At 39.6% G+C, this 25,409-nt stretch overlaps 1 protein-coding gene across 1 annotated transcript in view; it reads right to left on the bottom strand.

Annotated features, from left to right (window-relative positions):
* NUDT6 (nudix hydrolase 6) overlaps window positions 1-25,409 on the bottom strand; it is a 58,054-nt gene that overhangs the window by 26,168 nt on the left and 6,477 nt on the right. The window contains exon 3 of the mRNA XM_052654427.1: window positions 18,620-18,675. Coding sequence (XP_052510387.1) covers window positions 18,620-18,675 — 56 coding nt within the window. The remainder of the gene's footprint in view (window positions 1-18,619; window positions 18,676-25,409) is intronic.

Below are 25,409 nucleotides of genomic sequence, written 5' to 3'. Positions count from 1 at the left end.
CTCTTCACTTTCTGCCATAAGGGTGGTGTCATCTGCATATCTGAGGTGACTGATATTTCTCCTGGCAATCTTGATTCCAGCTTGTGTTTCTTCCAGTTCAGCATTTCTCATGATGTACCCTGCATAGAAGTTCAATAAGCAGGGTGACAATATACAGCCTTGACGGACTCCTTTTCCTATTTGGCACCAGTCTGTTGTTCCATGTCCAGTTCTAACTGTTGCTTCCTGACCTGCATACAGATTTCTCAAGAGCCAGGTCAGGTGGTCTGGTCTTCCCATCTCTTTCAGAATTTTCCACAGTTTATTGTGATCCACACAGTCAAAGGCTTTGGCATAGTCAGTAAAGCAGAAATAGATGTTTTTCTGGAACTCTCTTGCTTTTTCCATGATCCAGCGGATGTTGGCAATTTGATCTCTGGTTCCTCTGCCTTTTCTAAAACCAGCTTGAACATCTGGAAGTTCACGGTTCACGTATTGCTGAAGCCGGGCTTGGAGAATTTTGAGCATTACTTTACTAGCATGTGAGATGAGTGCAATTGTGCGGTAGTTTGAGCATTCTTTGGCGTTGCCTTTCTTTGGGATTGGAATGAAAACGGACCTTTTCCAGTCCTGTGGCCACTGCTGAGTTTTCCAAATTTGCTGGCATATTGAGTGCAGCACTTTCACAGCATCATCTTTCAGGATTTGAAATAGCTCCACTGGAATTCCATCACCTCCACTAGCTTTGTTCGTAGTGATGCTTTCTAAGGTCCTCTTGACTTCACATTCCAGGATGTCTGGCTCTAGATGAGTGATCACATCATCATGATTATCTGGTTTGTGAAGATCTTTTTTGTCCAGTTCTTCTGTGTTCTTGCCACCTCTTCTTAATATCTTCTGCTTCTGTTAGGTCCATACCATTTCTGTCCTTTATTGAGCTCATCTTTGCATGAAATGTTCCCTTGGTATCTCTAATTTTCTTGAAGAGATCTCTAGTCTTTCCCATTCTGTTGTTTTCCTCGATTTCTTTGCACTGATCGCTGAAGAAGGCTTTCTTATCTCTTCTTGCAATTCTTTGGAACTCTGCATTCAGATGCTTATATCTTTCCTTTTCTCCTTTGCTTTTTGTCTCTCTTCTTTTCACAGCTATTTGTAAGGCCTCCCCAGACAGCCATTTTGCTTTTTTGCATTTCTTTTCCATGGGGATGGTCTTGATCCCTGTCTCCTGTACAATGTCATGAACCTCATTCCATAGTTCATCAGGCACTCTATCTATCAGATCTAGACCCTTAAATCTATTTCTCACTTCCACTGTATAATCATAAGGGATTTGATTTAGGTCATACCTGAATGGTCTAGCAGTTTTCCCTACTTTCTTCAATTTAAGCCTGAATTTGGTAATAAGGAGTTCATGATCTGAGCCACAGTCAGCTCCTGGTCTTGTTTTTGTTGACTGTATAGAGCTTCTCCATCTTTGGCTGCAGAGAATATAATCAATCTGATTTCGGTGTTGACCATCTGGTGATGTCCATGTGTAGAGTCTTCTCTTGTGTTGTTGGAAGACGGTGTTTGCTATGACCAGTGCATTTTCTTGGCAAAACTCTTATTAGTCAAGGCAAACCATTCAATATCACAGTTATCCAAGTCTATGCCCCAACCAGTAATGCTGAAGAAGCTGAAGTTGAACAGTTTTATGAAGACCTACAAGACCTTTTAGAACTAACACCCAAAAAAGATGTCCTTTTCATTATAGGGGACTGGAATGCAAAAGTAGGAAGTCAAGAAACACCTGGTAACAGGCAAATTTGGCCTTGGAATGCGGAATGAAGCAGGGCAAAGACTAATAGAGTTTTGCCAAGAAAGGAACAAGATAAGTCCCCAGAAAAAGAACTAAATGAAGAGATAAGTAACTACCTAGAAGAATTGAGAATAATTATAGTGAAGATAATCTAGGATCTCAGAAAAAAGAATGGAAAAGATGCAACAAAGAGTCGGACATGAATGAGCAACTTCACTTTCACTTTTCACTTTCATGCATTGGAGAAGGAAATGGCAACCCTCCAGTGTTCTTGCCTGGAGAATCCCAGGGATGGGGGAGCCTGGTGGGCTGTCGTCTATGGGGTTGCACAGAGTCGGAAACGACTGAAGCAACTTAGCAGCAGCAGTAGAAGAACTAAAGAACAAACAGAGATGAACAATACACTAGAAGGAATGAATAACTGAGGCAGAAGAATGGATAAATGACCTGGAGGACAGAATGATGGAAATCAATGCCACAAAACAGAATATAGAAAAAATAATGAAAAAAAATTAATACAGCCTAAGAGACCTCTGGAACAACATTAAATACGATCAATATTCACATTATAGGGGTCCCAGAAAGAGAAAGAAGGAGAGAAAGAGAAAAAAAAGAGAGTGAGAGAAAGAGAAAGGACCTGAGAAAATATTTGAAGAAATAATAGCTGAAAACTTCCCCACCATGAGAAAGGAAATAGTCAACCCAGTCCAGGAAGCACAGAGAGTCCCTGGCAGGATAAACCCAAGGAGGAACACACCAAGATACACAGTAATCAAACTAATAAAAATTAAAGACAAAGATAAAATATTAACAGTAACAAGGGAAAAAAGACAAATAACATACAAGGGAAAACCCATAAGGTTTCAGTTGATTTCTCAACAGAAATTTTACAGGCCAGAAAGGAATGGCAAGTGATGAAAAGGAAGAACCCATAAACAAGAATACTCTACCCAGAAATCCCCTCCTTCAGATTTGATGAAGAAATCAAAAGCTTTCCAGACAAGCCAAAGGTCAGAGAATTCGGCACCAAACTAGTTTTACAACAAATGCTAAAGGAACTTCTTTAGGCAGGAAACACAGAGGAAAAAAAAAGCTACAAAAAATAAACACAACTAAGAAAATGGTAATAGGAGCATGCTGCTGCTGCTGCTAAGTCGCTTCAGTCGTGTCCGACTCTGTGCGACCCCATAGACGACAGCCCACCAGGCTCCCCCATCCCTGGGATTTTCCAGGCAGGAACACTGGAGTGGGTTGCCATTTCCTTCTCCAGTGCACGAGAAAGTGAAGTCACTCAGTCGTGTCTGACTCTTAGCGACCCCATGGACTATAGCCTACTAGGCTCCTCCATACATATCAATAATTATCTTAAATGTAAATAGAATAAATGCACCAACCAAGAGACATAGATTGGCTGGGTGGATATAAAAATAAGAACAATATACATGTTGTCTGCAAGAGACCCCCCTCACACCTACAGACAGTTACTGACTGAAAGTAGGGGGATGGGAGAAGGTATTTCAAACATTTGGAAATCATAATAAAGCTGGAGTAGCAATACTCCTATCAGACAAAATAGACTTTAAAACAAAGCTGTTATAAGAGACAAAGAAAGACAATAGATAATGACCAAGTGTTCAATCTAAGATGATATAACAATTATAAATACATACACACATAGGAACACCTCAGTATGTAAGAGAAAACTAATAAAGGGAGAAATTGACAGTAACACAATAATAGTAGGGGACTTTTATGCCCCACTTTCATTAATGGACAGATCAACCAGACAGAAAATCAATAAGGAAACGCAGGCCTTAAATGATACTTTAGACAAAATGGCCTTAATTGATATTTATAGAGCATTCCATCCAAAAGCAGACTACATATTTTTCTCAAGTGCACATGGAACATTCTCCAGGATTGACCACATGCTGGGTCACAAGGTGAGCCCTGATAAATTTGAAATCAAAACCATATCAAGCATCTTTTCTCACAACGGCATGAGATTAGAAATAAACTACAAGGAAAAACACCTCTAAGAAACACAAACATGTAGCGCCTAAACAATATGACACTAAACAACCACTGAATCACTGAAGAAATGAAAGAATGCCTAGAGACAAAGGAAAACGAAAGCAATGGTCCAAAATTTACGGGACGCAGCAAAAACAGTTCTAAAAGGGAAGTTTATAACAATACAGTCTTACCTGAAGAAACAAGAAAAATCTCCAATAAACAACCTAACCTTACACCTAAAACAACTAGAAAAAGAACAGCAAACCAAACCTAAACTTAGTAGAAGGAAGGAAACCATAAAGATCAGAGCAGAAATAAAGGAAATAGTGACAAAGAAAACAATCACAAAGATCAATGAAACTAAAAGTTGGTTCTTTGAAAACATAAAATTGATAAATCTTTGGCCAGATTCATCAAGAAAAAAGAGAGAGGACTCAGTAAAATTAAGAATGAAAAAGAAGTTACAACTGACCACAGAAATACCAAGGGTCATAAGAGACTACAATGAACAACTGCAGGCCAGTAAAACGGACAACCTGGAAGAAATGGACAAATTCTCAGAAAGGAACAGTCTCCCTAGACAGAAACCAAGAAGAAAGAGAAAATATCAACAGACTAATCACAAGCACTGAAATTGAAGTCATGATTAAAAACCTTCCAACAAACAAATGTCCAGGACCTGATGGCTTCACAGGCAAATTTTATCAAACATTTAGAGAAGAGTTAACACATCTCCTTCTGAAACTGTTCCAAAAAGTTGCAGAGGGAGGAAAACTTCCCAGCTCATTTTATGAGGTCACCATCTCCCTGATACCAAAACCAGACAAAGATAACAGATAAAAAGCAAAATTATAGGCCAATATCACCGATGAACATAGATGTAAAAATTCAACAAAAGGCTAGCAATTTGTATCCAACAATAAAAAGATCATATACTATAATCAAGTGGGATTCATCCCAGGGATGCAAGGATTTTTCAACATCTGCAAATCAATCAATGTGATATACCATATCAACAAATTGAAGAATAAAAACCATACCATTTCAATAGATGCAGAAAAAGCTTTTGAAAAAACTCTACACCCATTTATGATCAAAACTCTCCAGAAAGTGGGCGTAGAGGGTACATAGCTCAACATAATAAAGGCTGATATATGACAAACATATAGCTATCACCATATGCAGTGGTGAAAAGCTGAAAGTGTTTCCTCTAAGATCAGGAACAAGACAAGAATGTCCACTCTCACCACTTTTATTCAACATAGTTTTGGAAGTCCTAGCTATAGGTATCAGAGAAGAAAAAGGAAAAGGAATCCAAATTAGGAAAGAAAAAGTTAAACTGTCACTGTTTGCAGTTGACATGATACTATACATAAAAATCCTAAAGCTACCAGAAAACTACTAGAACTCAATGAAGTTGGTAAAGTTGCAGGTTACAAAATTAATACACAGAAATCTGTTGCATTTCTATATACAAACCACAAAAGATCAGAAAAAGAAATTCAAGAAGCAATTCCATTTACCATTGCATCATAAAGAATAAAAAACATAGAAATAAACCTATCCAAGACAAAATTAAAAAATGCTGGTGAAAGAAACTGAAGACATAAACAGATGAAAAGTTTTTGTATTGGACAAATCAGTACTGTCAAAATGACTATACTACCCAAGGCAATCCAGACTCAGTGTAATCCCTATCAAATTACCAATGGCATTTTTCACAGAACTAGAACAAAAAACCTCCAAACTTGTATGGAGACACAAAAATCCTGAATAGCCAAAGCAATCTTGAAAAAAGGAGTTGGAAGAATCAGGTTCCCTGACTTCAGACTAAACTACAAAGTGACAGTCATCAAAACAGTATGGTACTGGCCCCAAAACAGAAATAGAGATAAATGAAACAGGACAGAAAATTGAGAAATAAGCATATACACCTATAGTCAATTAATCTATGACAAAGAGAGGCAAGGTTACACAAAGTTGGAAAGACAGCCTCTTTAACGAATGGTGCTGGGAAAACTGAACGGCTACGTGTAAAAAAAAGAAATTAGATCATTCTTTAACTCCATACACAAAAAGGCTCAAAATGGATTAAAGACCTAAATGTGAGACTGAGCACTATAAAACTCTTAGAGGAAAACATAGGTAGAACACTCTCTAATATAAATCATAGCAATAGATCTTTTTTTGATCCATCACCCAGAATAATGGAAATAAAAGCAAAAATAAACAAATGGGAGCTACTTAAACTCAAAAGCTTTTGCACAGCAAAGGAAACAATAAACAAAATGAAAAGACAACCACAGATTGGGAGAAAATATTTGGAAATGATGTGACTGATAAGGGATTAGTCTCCAAAATTTACAAACAGCTTAGTAAAATCAAAACAAACAATCTGTTCTTTTTTGTTTAGAAGACTTGAACAGACATTTCTCTAAAGAGGACATACAGATGGCCAATAGGCACATGAAAAGCTGTGCAACACTGTTAGTTATTAGAGAAATGCAAGTCAAAACTATACTGAGGTATCACTTCACACCGGTCAGAATGGCTACCATCAAGCATCAAGAAATCACAAAGCACAAATGCTGGAGAGAACATGGAGAAGGGAACTCTCTGCACTTTTGGTGGGAATGTAAATTGGTACAGCCGCTATGGAGATCAGTATGCTGCTGCCGCTGCTAAGTCACTTTAGAAGTGTCCAACTCTGTGTGACCCCACTGATGGCAGCCCACCAGGCGGCTCTGTCCCTGCGATTCTCCAGGCAAGAATACTGGAGTGGGTTGCCATTTCTTTCTCCAACACATGCATGAATGCTAAGTCACTTCAGTTGTGTTTGACTCTGTGTGACCCCCATGGACAGCACCTTACCAAGTTCCTCTGTCCACAGGATTCTCTAGGCAAGAATACTGGAGTGGGTTGCCATTTTCTTCTCTAGGAGAAATCGAGCTACCATATGACCCTGTAATCCCACTCCTGGGCATATATCCAGAGAAAGACATGGTCCCCAAAGATACATGCACTCCCATGTTCACTGCAGCACTGTTTATAATAGCCAAGACATGGACGCAACCTAAATGTACATTGACAGAGGAATGACTAAAGAAGATGTGGTACATATATATAATGGAATATTACTCAGCCATTAAAAAGAATGAAATAAGACACTTTGGAGCAACATGTATGGACCTAGAGAGTGTCATACCGGGTGCAGTCAGACACAGGATAAATATCATATGACATCCTTATATGGGGAATCTAAAAAGAAATGACAGAAATGAAAACAGAAGAGAATCACAGAAAACAAACTTATGGTTGCCAGGGGAAAGGGTTAGTGAGGGACTCTGGAAGGTCAAGTACATACTGCTATATTTGCTATATTTAAAATGGATAACCAACAAAGATCTATTGTATAGCACATGGAATTCTGCTCAATGTTATGTGGCAGTCTGGAGGGGAGGGGAGTTTCGGGCAGAATGGATATATGTATATTTATTCACTGTTCACCTGAAAGCATAACACTGTTAATTAGCTATACCCTAATAGAAAAGGTTTTTGGTGTTGAAAAGAAATAAAAATAAAAAAGCAAAATTAAACAGACAGGATTTAATCAAATTTGTAAAAGCTTTAGAACAGCAAAGGAATCCATAAACAAAATGAAAGAGAACATACTGACAGAGAGAAAAGATGTGCAAATGGTATGACTGACAAGGGCTTGATTTCCAAAATATATAAACATCTCATACAACTCAATAACAAAAAAACAAACCAATCGAAAAATGGGTAGAAGATATGAGTCATTTCTCCAAAGACAGACAAATGGTCAACAGGCAACATCACTAACTCTTAGAGAAATGTAAATCAAAATTACAGTGAGGTATCACCTCATACTGGACAGAATGGCCATCAGCAGTAAGTCTACAAACAATAAATGTTGGAGAGTATGTGGACAAAAGGGAACCCTTCTACATAGCTAGTGGAAATGTAAACTGATGCAGCCACTATGGGAAAAAATATGGAGGTACCTTAAAAAACTGAAAATAGAACAACCACATGATCCAATAATCCTACTCCTGGTTATATATCCAATTAGCAATAATCATACCTTGGATAAACCTCAGTGGCTACAACAGTGCCACTGGCCAAAGCTTGGGTACATATCCAGAAAGACATAAACTCTAATTCAAAAAGATACATATCCAACAATGTTCACAGCACTACTATACACAAAAACCAAGGCACAGAAACAACCCATGTTCTCAGAAACAAACCACTGACTTAAGAAGCTGTGGTATATATTTACAATGGAATATTACTCAGACATAAAGAGGAATCAAATAATGCCATGTGAAGCAACATCAGTTCAGTTCAGTCGCTCAGTCGTGTCTGACTTTTTGCGACCTCATGAATTGCAGCACGCCAGGCCTCCCTGTCCATCACCAACTCCCAGAGTTCACTCAGACTCACGTCCATCGAGTCAGTGATGCCATCCAGCCATCTCATCCTCTGTCATCCCCTTCTCCTCCTGCCCCCAATCCCTCCCAGCATCAGAGTCTTTTCCAATGAGTCAACTCTTCGCGTGTGGTGGCCAAAGTACTGGCGTTTCAGCTTTAGCATCATTCCTTCCAAAGAAATCCCAGGGCTGATCTCTTTCAGAATGGACTGGGTGGATCTCCTTGCAGTCCAAGGGACTCTCAAGAGTCTTCTCCAACACCACAGTTCAAAAGCATCAATTCTTCGGTGCTCAGCCTTCTTCACAGTCCAACTCTCACATCCATACATGACCACTGGAAAAGCCATAGCCTTGACTAGATGGACCTTAGTTGGCAAAGTAATGTCTCTGCTTTTGAATATACTATCTAGGTTGGTCATAACTTTTCTTCCAAGGAGTAAGCATCTTTTAATTTCATGGCTGCAGTCACCAACTGCAGTGATTTTGGAGCCCCAAAAAATCAAGTCTGACACTGTTTCCACTGTTTCCCCATCTATTTCCCATGAAGTGATGGGACTGGATGCCATAATCTTCGTTTTCTGAATGTTGAGCTTTAAGAAAACTTTTTCACTCTCCAGTTTCACTTTCATCAAGAGGCTTTTTAATTCCTCTTCACTTTCTGCCATAAGGGTGGTGTCATCTGCATATCTGAGGTTATTGATATTTCTCCTGGCAATCTTGATTCCAGCTTCTGTTTCTTCCAGTCCAGTGTTTCTCATGACGTACTCTGCATAGAAATTCAACAAGCAGGGTGACAATATACACCCTTGACGTACTCCTTTTCCTATTTGGCACCAGTCTGTTGTTCCATGTCCAGTTCTAACTGTACCATAGATGGATCTAAAGAATACTTAGTTAAGTGAGTCAGAGAAAGACTAATATAAGATAATAACTGTCAGTGGAATCTAAAAAATAATAGACATGAATCTATACATACAAAACAGAAACAGATTCATGTAACAAAGTTACTAAAAGGGAACATTATTGGGAGTGATAAACTAGGAGTATGGGATTAATAGACACAAAACACTACACATGAAATAGATAAGCAACAAGGATTTACTATTTAGCAGAAGGACTCTGCTCAATATTCTGAAATATTCTTTGCTCAATATTCGGATTCAACTAACACCTGAAACTAACAATATTTTAAATCAACACAGTTAAAAAAAAAAAAAAAGTTAAAAAAAATTGTATCACGCTCTGTACTGCCACTCCATGCAAATGGAATTTAAAGAGAGCCAAAGAGTTCTAAGCAAAACGAAAACAGTTTTAAGAGGGACATTTATAGCAATACAATCTTACCCCTGGAAATAATAAAAATCTCAAATTCACTGCTAAGTGACAAAATAGTTTAAAATAAAGTCTATTACAAAAGACAAAGAAAGATGGTACATAATGATAAAGGGATCAATCCAAGAAGGTATATCATAAATATATGTCCTGAACATAGGACCACCTCAATATACAAGGCAAATATCAATAGCCATAAAAGACAACATCAACAGTAATACAATAGTGGGGGACTTTAACAGCCCACTTTCATCAATGGAAAGATCATCCAGACAGAAAATCAACAGGGAAACACAGGCCTTAAATGACATATTATTCCTGATGGTCTTAACTGATACTTATAGAGCATTCCATTCAAAAGCAGCAAATATATATGCTTCTCAAGGGCACATACAATGCTCTCCAGGATTGATATCTTGGACCAAAAAGCAAGACTCAGTAAATTTACAAAACTTGAAACCATATCAAGTATCTTTTCCAACCACAATGCTATGAGGTCAGAAATCAAGTACAGGAAAAACTATAAAAAAGAAACACATGGAGGCTAAACAGTATGCTATTAAATAACTAATGGATCACTGAAGAAATCAAAGAAGCAATTAAAAAATGCCTAGAGATAAATAAAAACAAAAATGATGATCCAAAACCTATGGGATGCAGCAAAAGTAGTCCTAAGAGGGAAGTTTATAGCAATACAATCTTCCAGAAACAAGAAAGTCTCAAATTCACAACCTAGCCTTATACTTAAATCAACTAAAGAAGAAAAAATAAAACCTAAAGGAGAAGAAAAGAAATCATAAAGATCAGAGCAGAAATAAATGAAATAGAGACAAAAGAAAACAGCAAAGATCAATGAAACTAAAGCCTGGTTCTTTGAAAAGTTAACTAAATTGATAAATCTTTAGCCAGACTCATCAAGAAAAAAGGGGAAATGGCTCAAATCAATAATAACAGAAATGAAAAAGAACAAGTTACAACAGACACCATAAAAATACAAAGGATCATAAAAGACTACTACAAGCAAATATATACCAATAAAATAGACATTCTAGAAGAAATGAAAAACACTTAGGTATAATTTTCCAAAATTGAGCAGGAAGAAACACAAAATATAAACAAACTGTTCACAAACATTGAAACTGTGATTAAAAACCTCCCAACAAACAAAGGTCCAGGACCCGAAGGCTTCACGGGCTCATTCTATCAAACATTTAGAGAAGAGTTAACACCCACTCTTTTGAAATTATTCCCAAAAATTGCAGAGGAAGGAACATTCCCAAACTCATTCTATGAGCCCTGATACCAAAATCAGATGATATCACAAAAAAAGAAAATTACAGGTCAATATCACTGATGAATAAAGACACAAAAATCCTCAACATAATACCAGCTATCTGAGTTTTATAATATATTAAAAGGATCATACATCATGATCAAGTGGTATTTATTTCAAGGATACAAGATTTTGTCATTATCTACAAATCAATCAGTGTGATATATCACATTAACAAATTGAAGAATAAAAATATATGATCATCTCAATAGATGCAGAAAAGCTTTTGTAGAAAACTTAAACACTCATTTATGGGAAAAAAACACACACACACACACAAAAACAAAACTCTAGAAAGTAGGCACAGAGGGAACCTACCTCAGCATATAGGAAATATATGACAAACCCACAGCTAACATCATACTCAACAGTAAAAAGCTGAAAACATTTTTTCTAAGATCAGAAACATCAAGGATGTGTACTCTCACCACTATAATTCAACACAGTTTATGAAGTCCTACTACAGCAATCAGAGAAGAAAAAAAATTAACAGGGATCTCAATTGGAAATAAGAAGTAAAATTATCACTGATTGCAGATGACATGATACACAGAAAATCTTAAAAATGCTACTGGAAAACTACTAGAGCTCACCAATGAGTTCAGTATTAAAGTTTCAGGATACAAAATGAATACACTGAAACCTGTTGCCTTTCTATATGCTAACAATGAAAGACTGGAAAGAGAAATTAAGTAAACAATCCAATTTAACATCAGTATTTAAAAACAGTATGGGACTGACATAGTAATAGAAATATAGGTCAATGGAACAGGACAGAATGTCCAGAGATAAACCCACACACTTCTGTTCACCTAATTATGACAAGGGCTTCCCCCATGGTGCAGTGGTAAAGAATACAGCTGTCAATGCAGGAGATGCAAGAGACATGGGTTTGATCCCTGGGTCAGAATATGGCCTGGAATAGCCAATGGCAACCCACTCCAGCAATCTTGCCTTGAAAATTACATGGACAGAGGAGTCTGGCAGGCTACATTCCATGGGGCTGCAAAGACTTGGACACGACTAAGCACACATACACACACTCTATGATAAAGGAGGCAAGAATATACAATGGAGAAAAGACAGTGGTTCCCAGAAAACTGGACAGCTACATGTAGAAGAATGAAATTAGAATACTCCATGACACCACACAGAAAAATAAGCTCAAAATGGATTAAAGACCTAAATATAAGGCCAGATACTATAAAACTCTTAAGGGAAAACACAGGCAGAACACTCTGACACAAATCACAGCAAGATCTTTTTTAACCCACCTCGTAATGAAAACGAAAAGAAAATAAACAAATAGAACCTAATGAAACTCAGAAGCTTTTGCAGAGCAAAGGAAAAACCATAAACAAAATGAAAAGACAATCTACAGAATGGGAGAAAATATTTGAAAATGATGAGACCTACAAGGGCTTAATTTCCAAAATATAACAACTCGTACAACTCAGTAACACAAAATCAACAACCCAATTGAAAAAGGGACATAACACCTAAATAGATATTTCTCCAGAGAAGAAATACAGACATCTAGTAAGCACATGAAAAGATGCTTAACATTGCTAGTTACTAGAGAAGTGCAGATTAAAACTACAATGAGGTACCACTTCACAGCAATCAAAATAGCCACCGCTAAAAACTCCATATAAATAACAAATGCAGGAGGAGATGTGGAGAAAAGGGGACCTTTCTACTCTATTGCTGGGAATATAAGTTGGTAGAGCCACTATGGAAAACAGAATGGAAGTTCCTCAAAAAACTAAAAATAGAATTACCATGTGATCCAGCAAAATGCAAATTCAAAAAGATACTTCCATGTTTATGTTCACAGCAGCATTACTTACAATAGCCTAGTCATGGAAACAACCTAAATACCTTCCACAGATGAGCAAATAAAAATGTGGTAGTTCCAGTTTAAGATGGCAGAATAGAAGGATGGGTGCTCATTTTCTCCTGTGAGAACACCAAAATCGCAACTAGCTGTTGAACAATCATTGAAAGGAGGATACTGGAACCCATCAAAAGATATCCCACATCCAAGACAAAGAAGCAGCTGCAGAGAGACAGTAGGAGGAGCACAATCACAATAAAATAAAGCCCCATGACCACCAGGTGGGTGATCCACAAACTGGAGAATAATACCAAAGAAGTTCTCCCACTGTTGTACAGGTTCTGAACCCCACCTCAGGGTTCCCAGCCAGGGGATCTGAAAAAGGGACTGGGAATCTCCAGGGGATCTGACCTTGAAGGCCAGTGGGATTTGATTACAGGACTTCCACAGGACTGGGGGAAACAAGGACTCGAGTCTTGCAGGGCACAAACAAAATCTTGCCTGCACCAGGACCCATAGGAAAGGAGCAGTGACTCCACAGGATACTGACCAAAACCCCTGCTAGTGTTGGAGGGTCTCCTGTGGAGGTGTGGGTTGGCAGGGGCTCATCACTAGGACTGGAGCACTGGCAGTAGTAGTCATGAAAGGTCCCCCTTGGCCTAAGCCCTCCTGGGGGTCACCATTAACCCTACTACAGAGCCCTTCACAGATCACTGCCTTGTTGTGGCAAAGGGGCTTGTGTAACTCAATGAAGCTATGAGCCATGCCATGTAGGGCCACCCAAGACAGATGGGTCACAGTGGAGAGTCCTAACAAAACATGATCCACTGGAGGAGGGAATGGCAAATCATCCCAGAATACTTGCCGTGAGAACCTCATGAACTGTATAAAAAGACAAAAAGATATGACACTAAAGGATTAGTCCCCCAGGCCAGAAGGTGTCCAATATGCTACTAGGAAAGAGCAGAGGACATATACTAATAGCCCCAGAAAGAATGAAGTGGCTTGGCCAAAGTGGAAATGATGCTCAGTTGTGGATGTGTCTGGTGATGAAAGTAAAATTTGATGTTGCAAAGAACAGTATTGCATAGGAACCTGGAATATTAGGTCCATGAATCAAGGTAAATTAGACATGGTCAAGCAGGAGATGGCTAGAGTACACACAGACATCTTAGGAATCCATGAACTAAAATGGACGGGAATGGACGAAGTTAATTCAGAAGACCATTTTATCTACTACTGTGGGCAAGAATCCCTTAGAAGAAATGGAGCAGTCCTCATAATCAACAAAAGAATCCGAAATGCCGTCCTTCGGTGAAACCTCAAAAACCATAGAATGACCTGGGTTTGTTTCCAAGGCAAGCCATTCAACATCACAGTAATTCAAGTCTATGCCCCTACCACCAGTGCCAAAGAAGCTGAAGTTGATCTGTTCCCTGAAGACTTGGAAGATCTCCTAGAATTAACACACAAAAAAACGTTCTATTCATCACTGGGGATTGGAATGCAAAAGTAGGAAGTCAAGACACCAGGAGTAACAGGGATATTTGGTCTTGGAGCACAAAATGAAGCAGGGCAAAGGCTAACTGAATTCTGCCAAAAGAATGCACGGGTCATAGCAAACATTCTTTTGCCACAATACAAGAGACGACTTTACAAATGGACATTACCAAACGGTCAATACTGAAATCAAATTGATTACATCCTTTGTAGCTAAAGATGGAGAAGCTCTTTAGAGTCAGCAAAATCAAGACCTGGAGCTGACTGTGGCTCAGATCAGCTGCTCAAAGCAACATTCAGGCTTAAACTATAGAAAGTGGGGAAAAGCACCAGGCTAGCCAGGTACAACTTAAATCCCCTATGAATATGCAGTGGAGGTAATGAATAGATTCAAGGGATTAGATCCAGTAAAAAGCATGCCTGAAGAACTATGGACAGAGGTCTGTAATACAGTACAGAAGGCAGTGAACAAACCGACCCTAACAATAAGGCAAAGTGGTTATCTGAAGAGGAAAAGTGAAAAGCAAGGGAGAAAGGGAAAAGTACATCCAGCTAAACGCAGAGAATAGCAAGGAGAGACAAGAAGGCCTTCTTCAATGAATGATGCAAAGAAATACAGGAAAACAACAGAATGGGAAAGACTAGAGCTTCAGGAAAACTGGAAATATCAAGAGAACAATTCATCTAAAGATGGGCACAATAAAGGACAGAAACAATAGCGACCTAGTAGAAGCTGAAGAGATTAAATGAAGCTGAAAGAATACATAAAGAACTGTACAAAAATTAACCAGATAACCACGATGGTATGGTTACTCACCCAGAGCTAGACATTCTGGAGTGTGAAGTCAAGTGGGCCTTAAAAAGCACCACTGTCAATAAAGTTAGTAATGGATGTGATGGAATTCCAGGAGAGCTATTTAAAACCCCCAAAGATAATGCTATCAAAGTGCTGCACTCAACATGTCCACAAATCTGGAAGACCTAGCAATGGCTATAGGCCTGGAAAAGGCCAATCCTCATCCCAATCCCAAGAAGGACAGTAATAAAGAATGTTCAAACCACTGGACAATTGCACTCATTTTCCACGCTAGTAAAGTAAGGCAAAGTCAAATTGCTCAGTCATGTCTGACTCTCTGCAACCCCATGGACTGTAACCTGCCAAGCTCTTCTGTCCATAGGATTTTCAAGGCCAAGAATACTGGGGTGGGTTGCCATTTAAGATCATGCTTAAAATTTTGCATAGTATGCTTCAGCATTACATGAACCAAGAACTTCCAGATATCCAAGCTGGGTTTAGAAAAGGCAGAGGAACCAGAGATCAAATTGCCAACATTTGCTGGATCATAGAGAAAGCAAAGGAATTCCCAGAAAAACATCTACCTGTTTCATTAACTACACTAAAGCTTTGCACTGTGTGGATCATAACAAACTGTGGAAAAATCTTAAAGAGATGGGAATACTAGACTTCTTACCTGTCTCCTGCGAAACATGTATGCAAGCCAAGAAGCATCAGTTAGAACCCTGTATGGAACAACTGGCTAGTTCAGGATTGAGAAAGGAGTACGACAAGGCTGTCTGTTGTTACTCTGTTTATTTAACATATACACAGAGCACATCATGAAAAATGCCAGGCTGGATGAGTTACAACCTAGAAGCAAGATAGGCAGGAGAAACATCACAACCTTATGTATGCAGATGATACGACTCTTAACAGCAGAAAGCAAAGAGGAACTACAGAACCTCTCAATGAGGGTGAAGCAGGAGAGTGAAAAAGTCAGCTTAAAAGTAAATAATAAAAAAACTAAGATCATGGCATTCAGTCGCATCACTTCATGGCAAATAGAAGGGGAAAAGATGGAAGAAGTAACTGACGTCCTCTTCTTGGGCTCTAAAATCACTGTGGATGGGGACTGCGGTCATGAAATCAGAAAACAAGTGCTTCTTGGCATGAAAGGTATGACAAGCCTAGACAAGCCTTGTGTTGAAAAGCAAAGACATCACTTTGCTAACAAAGGTCCATATAGTTAAGGTTATGGTCTTTCCAATGATCACATATAATTGTGAGAGTTGGAGCATAGAGAAGGTAGAGAGCAGAATAATTGATGCCTTTGAACTGTGGTGCTGGAGAAGACTCTTTAGAGTCCCCTGGACAGCAAGAAGATCAAACCAGTCTGTCTTAAAGGAAATCAACCCTGAATATTCATTGGAAGGACTGATGCTGAAGCTACAATATTTTGGTCACCTGATGTGAACAGTCGACTCACTGGAAAAGACCCTGGATGCTGGGAAAGATTGAGGGCAGAAGAAGGTGTCAGAGAATGAGATGGCTGGATGGCACCACTGATGCAACGGACATGAACTTGGGCAAACTCTGGGAGATGGTGTGGGACAGGGAGGCCTGGCCCGCTGCAGTTCATGGGGTGGCAAAGAGTCGGACAGAACTGGGCAACTGAACAATAGCAAAAACAGAGCCCTTAGACCCCAGGGCTGGGTGTCCTCAGGCCAAACAACTAACAGGGAGGGAGCACAACCCCACCCATCGGCAGTTAATTGGATTAAAGATTTGCGGAGCAAGGCCCTGCCCACCAGAGCAAGACAGAAGAACCACAGTTCACAGGGGCTAAAACAAAAACCGCATTAAAGAAAGTTAATCAGGATGAAAAAGCAGAAAGTTACGTACGTCTCAGAGGAAGGGACAAGATAACCACCCCCCCTCCCCCAAAACAAGTAAATGAAGTGGAGATAGGCAACCTTCCAGAAAAAGAATTCAAGACTCTCATTTAGATTTGATGGAGAAATCAAGCTTTCCAGACAAGTAAAGTTGTCTATCAGCCTATCAGGCTCCTCCGTCCATGGGATGTTCCAGGCAAGAGTGCTGGAGCGGATTGCCATTTCCTTCTCCAGGGGGTTTTCCTGACCCAAAGTTAAGAGAATTCAGCACCACCAAACCAGCTTTACAATAAATGTTAAAGGAACTTTCTAGGCAGTAAACAGAAGAGAAGGAAAATAAACAGAAATACAGAAAATAAACAGAAAATAAACCCAAAACAATTAAGAAAATGGTAATAGGATCATACATATCAATAATTACCTTAAGGTAAATGGATTAAATGTATCAAACAAAAGACATACACTGGCTGGGTAGATGAAAATATGTGCATGTATGCACTTTCACTTACCACATCACTCTGCTTGGCTCCCCCCTCCAAACTGTATGTAATTATTTTATTGTTAGATTAATCATGTTCCCATTATGGCTTGCAATTGTAATTATCTTTTATTTTTTGTCTGGCTATTGACTGTGAAACTGATCAAAATATTTTACTGTTGTGATTATGTAACTATTGCTCACTTAATACCATTATATCATGATTGGTCAACAGAAAATATAATAGAATTCTGTATCACCAAAACTACCATTTAATAGAAAAACCTGTAAAAAGATGAGGTACATATATATATATACATAATAGAATACTACCTGTCCACAAAAAAAGAACAAGACAGGGCTTCCCTGGTTGTCCAGTGGTTAAGACTCTGCCTTGCAATGCAAGGGACACTGGTTTGACCCCTGGTACAGAAGGGTCCCACATGCTGGCGAGCTGCTGAGCCCATGAGGAACAATAATGAGCCAGCACTCTGGAGCCTGCAAGCTACGACATGCTACAGGTACTGAAGCCTGAGCACCTGGACCCTGTGCTCTGTAACAAGAGAAGCCACCTCAATGAGAAGGCTGCACACTACAATGAAAAGTAGGCCCTGCTCAGCACAACTGAAGAAAGCCTGCATGCAGCAATGAAGACCCACCACAGTCAAAAAATTAAATAATCTTTGGGAAAAGAAAGAACGAAATAATGCTACTTGCAGCAACATGAATGGAACTAGAGATGATCACACTATGTGAAGTCAGAAAGATAAATACTACATATCATTTATATGTGGATTCTAAAATATGATACAAAGTGATCTATGAAACTGAAACAGAATCATGGACATACAGAACAAACTGGTGGTTGCCATGGGGGAGAAGGTTGGGGGAGAGATGGAGTTTGGGGTTAGCAGATATACGCTTTTACACATAGAATAAATAACTAGGTTCTACTTTATAGCACAAGGAACTATACTCAATATCCATCGATAAACCTTAATGGAATAGACTATTAAAAAAGAAATGTGTATATATGTATAATTGAATCACTGCTACACAGCAGAAATTAACACACTGTAAATCAACCATATGTCAATAAAAATACTGACTGCAATAAATAAAAAATATCTATGTTTTTTAAGCATATCAAAGTTTCCACACTCTATTTTTCTCTAAATAGAAGTAAACATTTAGAAAGCAACTATAAAGAAGAAAAAACTTACTTTATTTCGATCTTGGACAACCAGTATTTTTCTAGTATTTTCATCAAATACAGCTCCTGTTAGGGGGAAAAAGATAATCAAGAAATATGAATCTCATTCACCTCAGATTACTCCCATCTGAAGGCCTAGTTCAAATAACCACCTCATCCTTGAAAAGTTGTAAAATAACTTAAGAAACCAGTTGCTCAGTTATCTTGGGTCTTTTAATGGCTGAAAGTAACAACGATGGTTCTAGCATATGCTATCTTACAGAATAATTATTTGCATCTTGTTATCTAGATCATCTATTCCTGATGACAGTTAAAATATTCTATTCTTTTAAGCATCTAGTGTCCAATTTTAAGTGCTTAAAAATATCCATTGAATCAATGGATTGACTTTTCCATTCTGATATTTATTCCTTGAATCACTATGTATAAACATGATCCAAATCTCAAATATCTCAACATTCAGTTCAAGACTTCTTCCTTAAAGCCACTTAAATTCCCTTATCACATTATGTATACTACTTTATAACTTACCAATATATTGCTACAGAATACCTTTTGATCAGCAGGTTATATTTTTAAAGTTCTAGACCATTTATTTGATTTATTCATTCAACATAGACACTGCCCAGCACACTAGGCATTTTGCTAGATATTAGGGACTCAAAAATAAGTTTTTTTCTCTCCTTGGGTAATACTAGGTCAAAAATAAAATGACACTTTAATGATCTAGAGCTTCCCTGATAGCTCAATTGGTAAAGAATCCACCTGCAATGCAGGAGACCCAGGTTCGATTCCTGGGTAGGGAAGATCTGCTGGAGTAGGGATAGACTGCTGCTGCTAAGTCGCTTCAGTCGTGTCTGACTGTGTGCATCCCCACAGACGGCAGCCTATCGGGCTCCGCCGTCGCTGGGATTCTCCAGGCAAGTACACTGGGGTGGGTTGCCATTTCCTTCTCCAATGCATGAAAGTGCAAAGTGAAAGTGAAGTCACTCAGTCCTGTCTGACTCTTCGCAACCCCATGGACTGCAGCCTACCAGGCTCATCCGTCCATGGGAGTTTGCAGGCAAGAGTACTGGAGTGGGATGCCATTGATCCACTCCAGTATTCTTGGGCTTCCCCTGTGGCTCAGCTGGTAAAGAACCTGCCTGCAATGTGGGAGACCTGGGTTTGATCCCTAGGTTGGGAAGATCCCCTGGAGAAGGGAAAGGCTACCCACTCCAGTATTCTGGCCTAGAGAATCCATGGACTGTAGTCCACGGGGTCAGAGTCAGATACTACTGAGCAACTTTCACTTAAAGATCTGCATTGCTGCTGCTGCTGCTAAGTCACTTCAGTCGTGTCCGACTCTGTGTGACCCCATAGACAGCAGCCCACCAGGCTCCCCCGTCCCTGGGATTCTCTAGGCAAGAACATTGCAGTGTTTCTTTAAATGCTATAATTTAAACATTATTTGTATTTACATAATGTGGGAAGATATTGTTAAAAACATATTTTCTATCATTCATTCAATATTAATTGAGCTCCTATATATAATACATGTAGATTCTATATTTATAGTATATGAATTGAGATCCTTTTTTTGTATCAGGCACTTTTCCAATTGCTAAGGATACAGCCTCAAAGAATCAGACACAATCTAGCAACTGAACCACAAGGATACAGAGTTGAACAAAATGCCCTATTATGAGGCTCTTGTTCTGAGGCTGGTAGGAGAAATGAAAAAATGAAAAATAAATTATGTAGAACATGTGTGCAAGGTGAGTTGATTCAGTAGTGTCTGATTCTTTGCGACCCTATGCACTGTAGCCACCAGGCTCCTCTGCCCATGGGATTCTCCAGGCAAAAATACTGAAGTGGGCTGCCATTTCCTACTCCAGGGGATCTTTCCCACCCAGGGATAGAACCTCTGTTTCTTACTTCTCCTGCATTGGCAGGTGGATTATTTACCCTTAGCGCCACCGGATGGTGCTTAGTCACTTGGTTGTGTACTACTCTGCATGGATTGTAGCCCACCAGGCTCTTCTGTCCATGCAATTATCCAGGAAAGAATACTGGAGTCAGTTGCCATTTCCTACTCCAGAGGATCTTCCTGATCCAGGGATTGGACCCACATCTCCTGTTTCTCCTGTCTGGCAGGCGAATTCTTTGCCACTGCACCACCTGGGAAGCCCATATAGAACATGAGGTGGTAACAAATATTATAGATGCAATACAGTAGGGAATAGATACATGCAACAAACGGAAGAACAATTTTCTCTGAAATTTAAACATTCCATTTTAGCACTTCAGAGTCAAGAAAGAAAACCACAAAGTGAGATAATTAACATTAATGTTGGCTTCTATTAGAAAATATAAACTATAATTGGTTGAGTGGGCCTGAGGAAGCATTACTACAAACAAAGCTAGTATAAGTGATGGAATTCCAGATGAGCTATTTAAAATCCTAAGAGATGATGCTGTTAAAATGCTGCACTCAACATGCCAGCATATTTGGAAAACAGTAATGGCCACAGGACTGGAAAAGGTCAGTTTCACTCCAATCCCAAAGAAGAGCAATGCCAAAGAATGTTCAAATCAGCATATAATTTCACTCATTTCACATGCTAGCAAGGTAATGCTCAAAATCCCTCAGGCTAAGCTTCAACAGTATGTGAACTGAAAACCTCCGTATGTACAAGCTGGATTTAGAAAAGGCAGCAGAACCAGCGATCAAATTGCCTAAATCCAGTGGATCACAGAAAAAGGGAATTCCAGAAAAACATCTGCTTCACTGACTACATCAAAGCCTTTGACTGTGTGGATCACAACAAACTGTCGAAAATTCTTAAAGAGAAGGGAATACCAGACCACCTTACCTGCTTCCTGAGAAATCTGTATGCAGGTCAAGAAACAAGTTAGAACTGGACATGGAACAATGGACTGGTTCAAAATGGGGAAAGGAGCATGTCAAGGCTATATATTGTCACCCTGCTTATTTAACTTATATACAGTGTACATCATGTGAAATGCCAGGCTGGATGAAGCACTCAATCCAATTCCAGGCTCAATCAAGCTGGAATCTAAGATTGAGGATGAAATATCAACAACCTCAGATATGCAGATGATACCAGTTTAATGGCAGACAGTGAAGAGCTAAACAGCCTCTTGAGGAGCGTGCAAGAGGAGTGTGAAAAAGCTGGTTTAAAACTCAACATTCAAAAAACTACAGTCATGGCATCCCATCCCATAACTTCATGGCAAATAGTGGCGTGAAAGTAGAAACAGTGGCAGATTTTATTTTCTTGGGCTTCAAAATCACTGTTGATGGCAACTACAGCCATGAAATTAAAAGATGCTTGCTCCTTGGAAGAAAGCTATGACAAACCTAGAGAGCATATTAAAAAGCAGAGAGATCACTTTGCTGACAAAAGTCTGTATAGTCAAAGCTATGGTTTTTCCAGTAGTCATGAACAGGTGTCAGCGTAGGACCACAAAGGCTCAACACCAAAGAATTGATGCTTTTGAACTGCAGTGCTGGAAAAGACCCTGACAGTCCCCTGGACAGCAAGAAGATCAAACCAGTCAATCCTAAAGGAAATCAACCCTGAATTCATTGGAGAGACTGATCCTGAAGCTCCAGTATTCTGGCCAACTAATACAGCCAACTCATTGGAAAAGACCCTGGATGCTGGGGAAGATTGAGGGCAGGAGGAGGAGGTGACAGGATGAGATGGCTGAATGACATCACTGACTCAATGTACATACATGAGTTTGAGCAAACTCCGGGAGACAGTTAAGGACAGGGAAGCCTGGAGTGCTCTAGTCCATGGGGTCACAAAGAGTTGGAAATATCTTAGCAACTTAACAACAAAAGCAAATAATTTAATTGGACTTTACGTGAGTTGAATGCCATATAAATAACCAAGAAAATCTACTCTTAATTTTTAATAATTTGTCATTACACAAATCAAACTTTTCCTTAGTTCACTATAAATGAGCCAAAAATAGCACTGGTAAACACAATGTGAGCGACCCCTGCTGGTCACAACACAGAGGCTAAATAAACCCAAAGAAACGGTGAAAACAGGGAAAAAGTGGAAACAATGACAGACTTTATTTTTGGAGGCTCCAAAATCACTGCAGATAGTGACTGCAGCCATGAAATTAAAAGATACTTGCTCCTCGGAAGAAAAGTTATGACCAACCTAGACAGAATATTAAAAAGCAGAGACATTACTTTGTCAACGAAGGTCTATCTAGTCAAGGCTATGGTTTTTCCAGTAGTCATGTATAGATGTGAGAGTTGGACTATAAAGAAACCTGAGGGCCGAAGAATTGATGTTTTTGAACTGTGGTGTTGGAGAAGACTCTTGAGAGTCCCTTGGACTGCAAGGAGATCCAACCAGTCCATTCTGAAGAAATCAGTCCTGAATATTCATTGGGAGGACTGATGCTGAAGCTGAAACTCCAATACTTTGGCCATCTGATGTGAAAAGCTGCCTCATTTGAAAAGACCCTGATGCTGGGAAAGATTGAAGGCAGGAGGAAAAGGGGATTACAGAGGATGAGATGGTTGGATGGCATCACGAACTCAATGGACATGAGTTCGAATAAACTCCTGGAGTTGGGGATGGATAGGGAGGCCTGGCATGCTGCAGTTCATGGGGTAGTAAAGAGTCAGATATGACTGAGTGACTGAACTGAACAGAAACCCAAAGAGATTAGGGATTCAATTATTGTATTATGATGACTAGTCAGGTACTTGGAGAAGGCAATGGCACCCCACTCCAGTACTCTTGATTAGAAAATCCCATGGATGGAGGAGCCTGGTGGGCTGCAGTCCATGCGGTCGCGAAGAGTCGGACATGACTGAGCGACTTCATTTTCACTTTTCACTTTCATGCATTGGCGAAGGAAATGGCAACCCACTCCAGTGTTCTTGCGGGGAGAATCCCAGGGACAGGGGAGCCTGGTGGGCTTCCGTCTACGGAGTCACACAGAGTCAGACATGACTGAAGCGACTTAGCAGCAGCAGTCAGGTACTATACTATTTTTCATAATAATCGTGTCAGTGGTATAATTTTGAGTGCCCAACTTCACAAAGCCTTGAAACCGATGTCCTTTCTGGGTCACAAGCAGGTACTCTCACTGTCCAGTACTGTACCCTCACCACACAATTGCCTTTTCAGAGGGCTGACATTACCATTTGAAGATCTATCCAACCATTCATTCAAGAAATATTTATCGAGCACCTAGATTATACGAGACACTGTATTTTTGCATGTATGCTCAGTTGTATCCGCCTCTTTGCACCTCCATGGATTGCAGCCTGCCAGGCTTCTCTGTACTTGGAATTCCCCAGGCAAGAATATTGGATTGGGTTGCCATTCCCTTCTCCAGGGTATCTACCTGGCCCAGAAATCCAACTTGTGTCTTCTGTCTCCCCTGCTTTGGCAGGCAAATTCTTTACCACTGTGCCACCTGGGAAGCTTAACACTGTGTTTAGTCTGAGGATTAAGAGGTAAACAAGAGAGATAAAATATTTGCCTTCCTGGACTTCACATTATTGTGGGGACAATTAAGGACATGATAATTGCAAATTGTGATTAAGTTCTACAAACAAAAACAGAGCTGGGAACTTCCCTGGCGGTCCAGTGGCTAAGACTCCATGCTCCCAATACAGAGGGCCTGGGCTTGATCCCTGGTGGGGGAACTAGATCCCACCTGCCACAACTAAGACTTCACATGCTGCAACTAAGACCCAGCACGGCCAAATAAATAAATATAAAAAAAAAACCCAGAGCTGGATAAAAGATGACAGGACTGGCAGGTGGGAGGACTATTTTATGCAGGAAGGTCAGGAACTTTTCTGAGGAGATATTTCATCTCTTAAGAGCTCAATAAACAAAGCCCTCTGGAGGAGCACTGCAGGAAGAGAAGCCAGTAGGTTTAAAAGCTCTGAGGCATATAGGAGCTTGCTGTTTGAAGACAGCAGGAAAGCCATAGCTTTCCAATGTAGAGGAGGAAAGATTTTTTTCCCTTTACTCACTTCAGCTGTCAGACCTGAACTGAACTGACATATGACAGATTAATGGATAAGAAATATGTACATTTTATTTGGTGTTAATATTACCACGTGGCCTGGGTGGAGGTCTCCACAGAAATGAAAATCCCCTCAATTTAGACCCAGGGGCTTATATACCATTTTAGGAAAGAGGGATAAATTGTGCATAAATGACCAAAGAATGAGGGCTTTGTTCTAGGGGAGGTAAACGGTGAAAAAATGCCGAGGAACTAACTACATGGGGAAACTAGCAGAACACAATGGTTGTTTTCATAAGGTTTGTACTGACGGTAAAGAATCTGTCCGCACTGCAGGAGACACCAGGTTGATTCCTGGGTTGGAAAGATCCCTTAGAGAAGGAAATGGCAACCTACCCCAGTATTCTGGCCTGGAGGATTCCATGGACAGAGGAGCCTGGAGGGCTACAGTTCATGGGATCGCAAATAGTCAGACACAACTGAGTGATTAACACTTTTTTTACTTGTTATTTCATAAGGTTTGTACAGATTTATCTCAATGTCAATTCCCCATCTCTGGTGATAATGTTCTCTTCATTATGGTAGAAAAATTTATGCCCTGGTTTCAGGTAGAAAGAGTCAGGCAGAGAGCCCTTCCTGCTATCTCTCAATTGTCTTCACTTTGGCATATTTGAGGGTGGTATGTTCTGACTTCCTTAACCAGCTACATCTTGTAGCTTTTAGCAAAAAATGTCAACTATTTTCTCTTCATCTAAAAAACTCTATCTTTCTAGAAAAAT

Source organism: Budorcas taxicolor, chromosome 17, assembly GCF_023091745.1.
Source record: "Budorcas taxicolor isolate Tak-1 chromosome 17, Takin1.1, whole genome shotgun sequence".
NCBI lineage: Eukaryota > Metazoa > Chordata > Mammalia > Artiodactyla > Bovidae > Budorcas > Budorcas taxicolor.
This window is presented reverse-complemented; position numbering and strand designations above follow the sequence as displayed.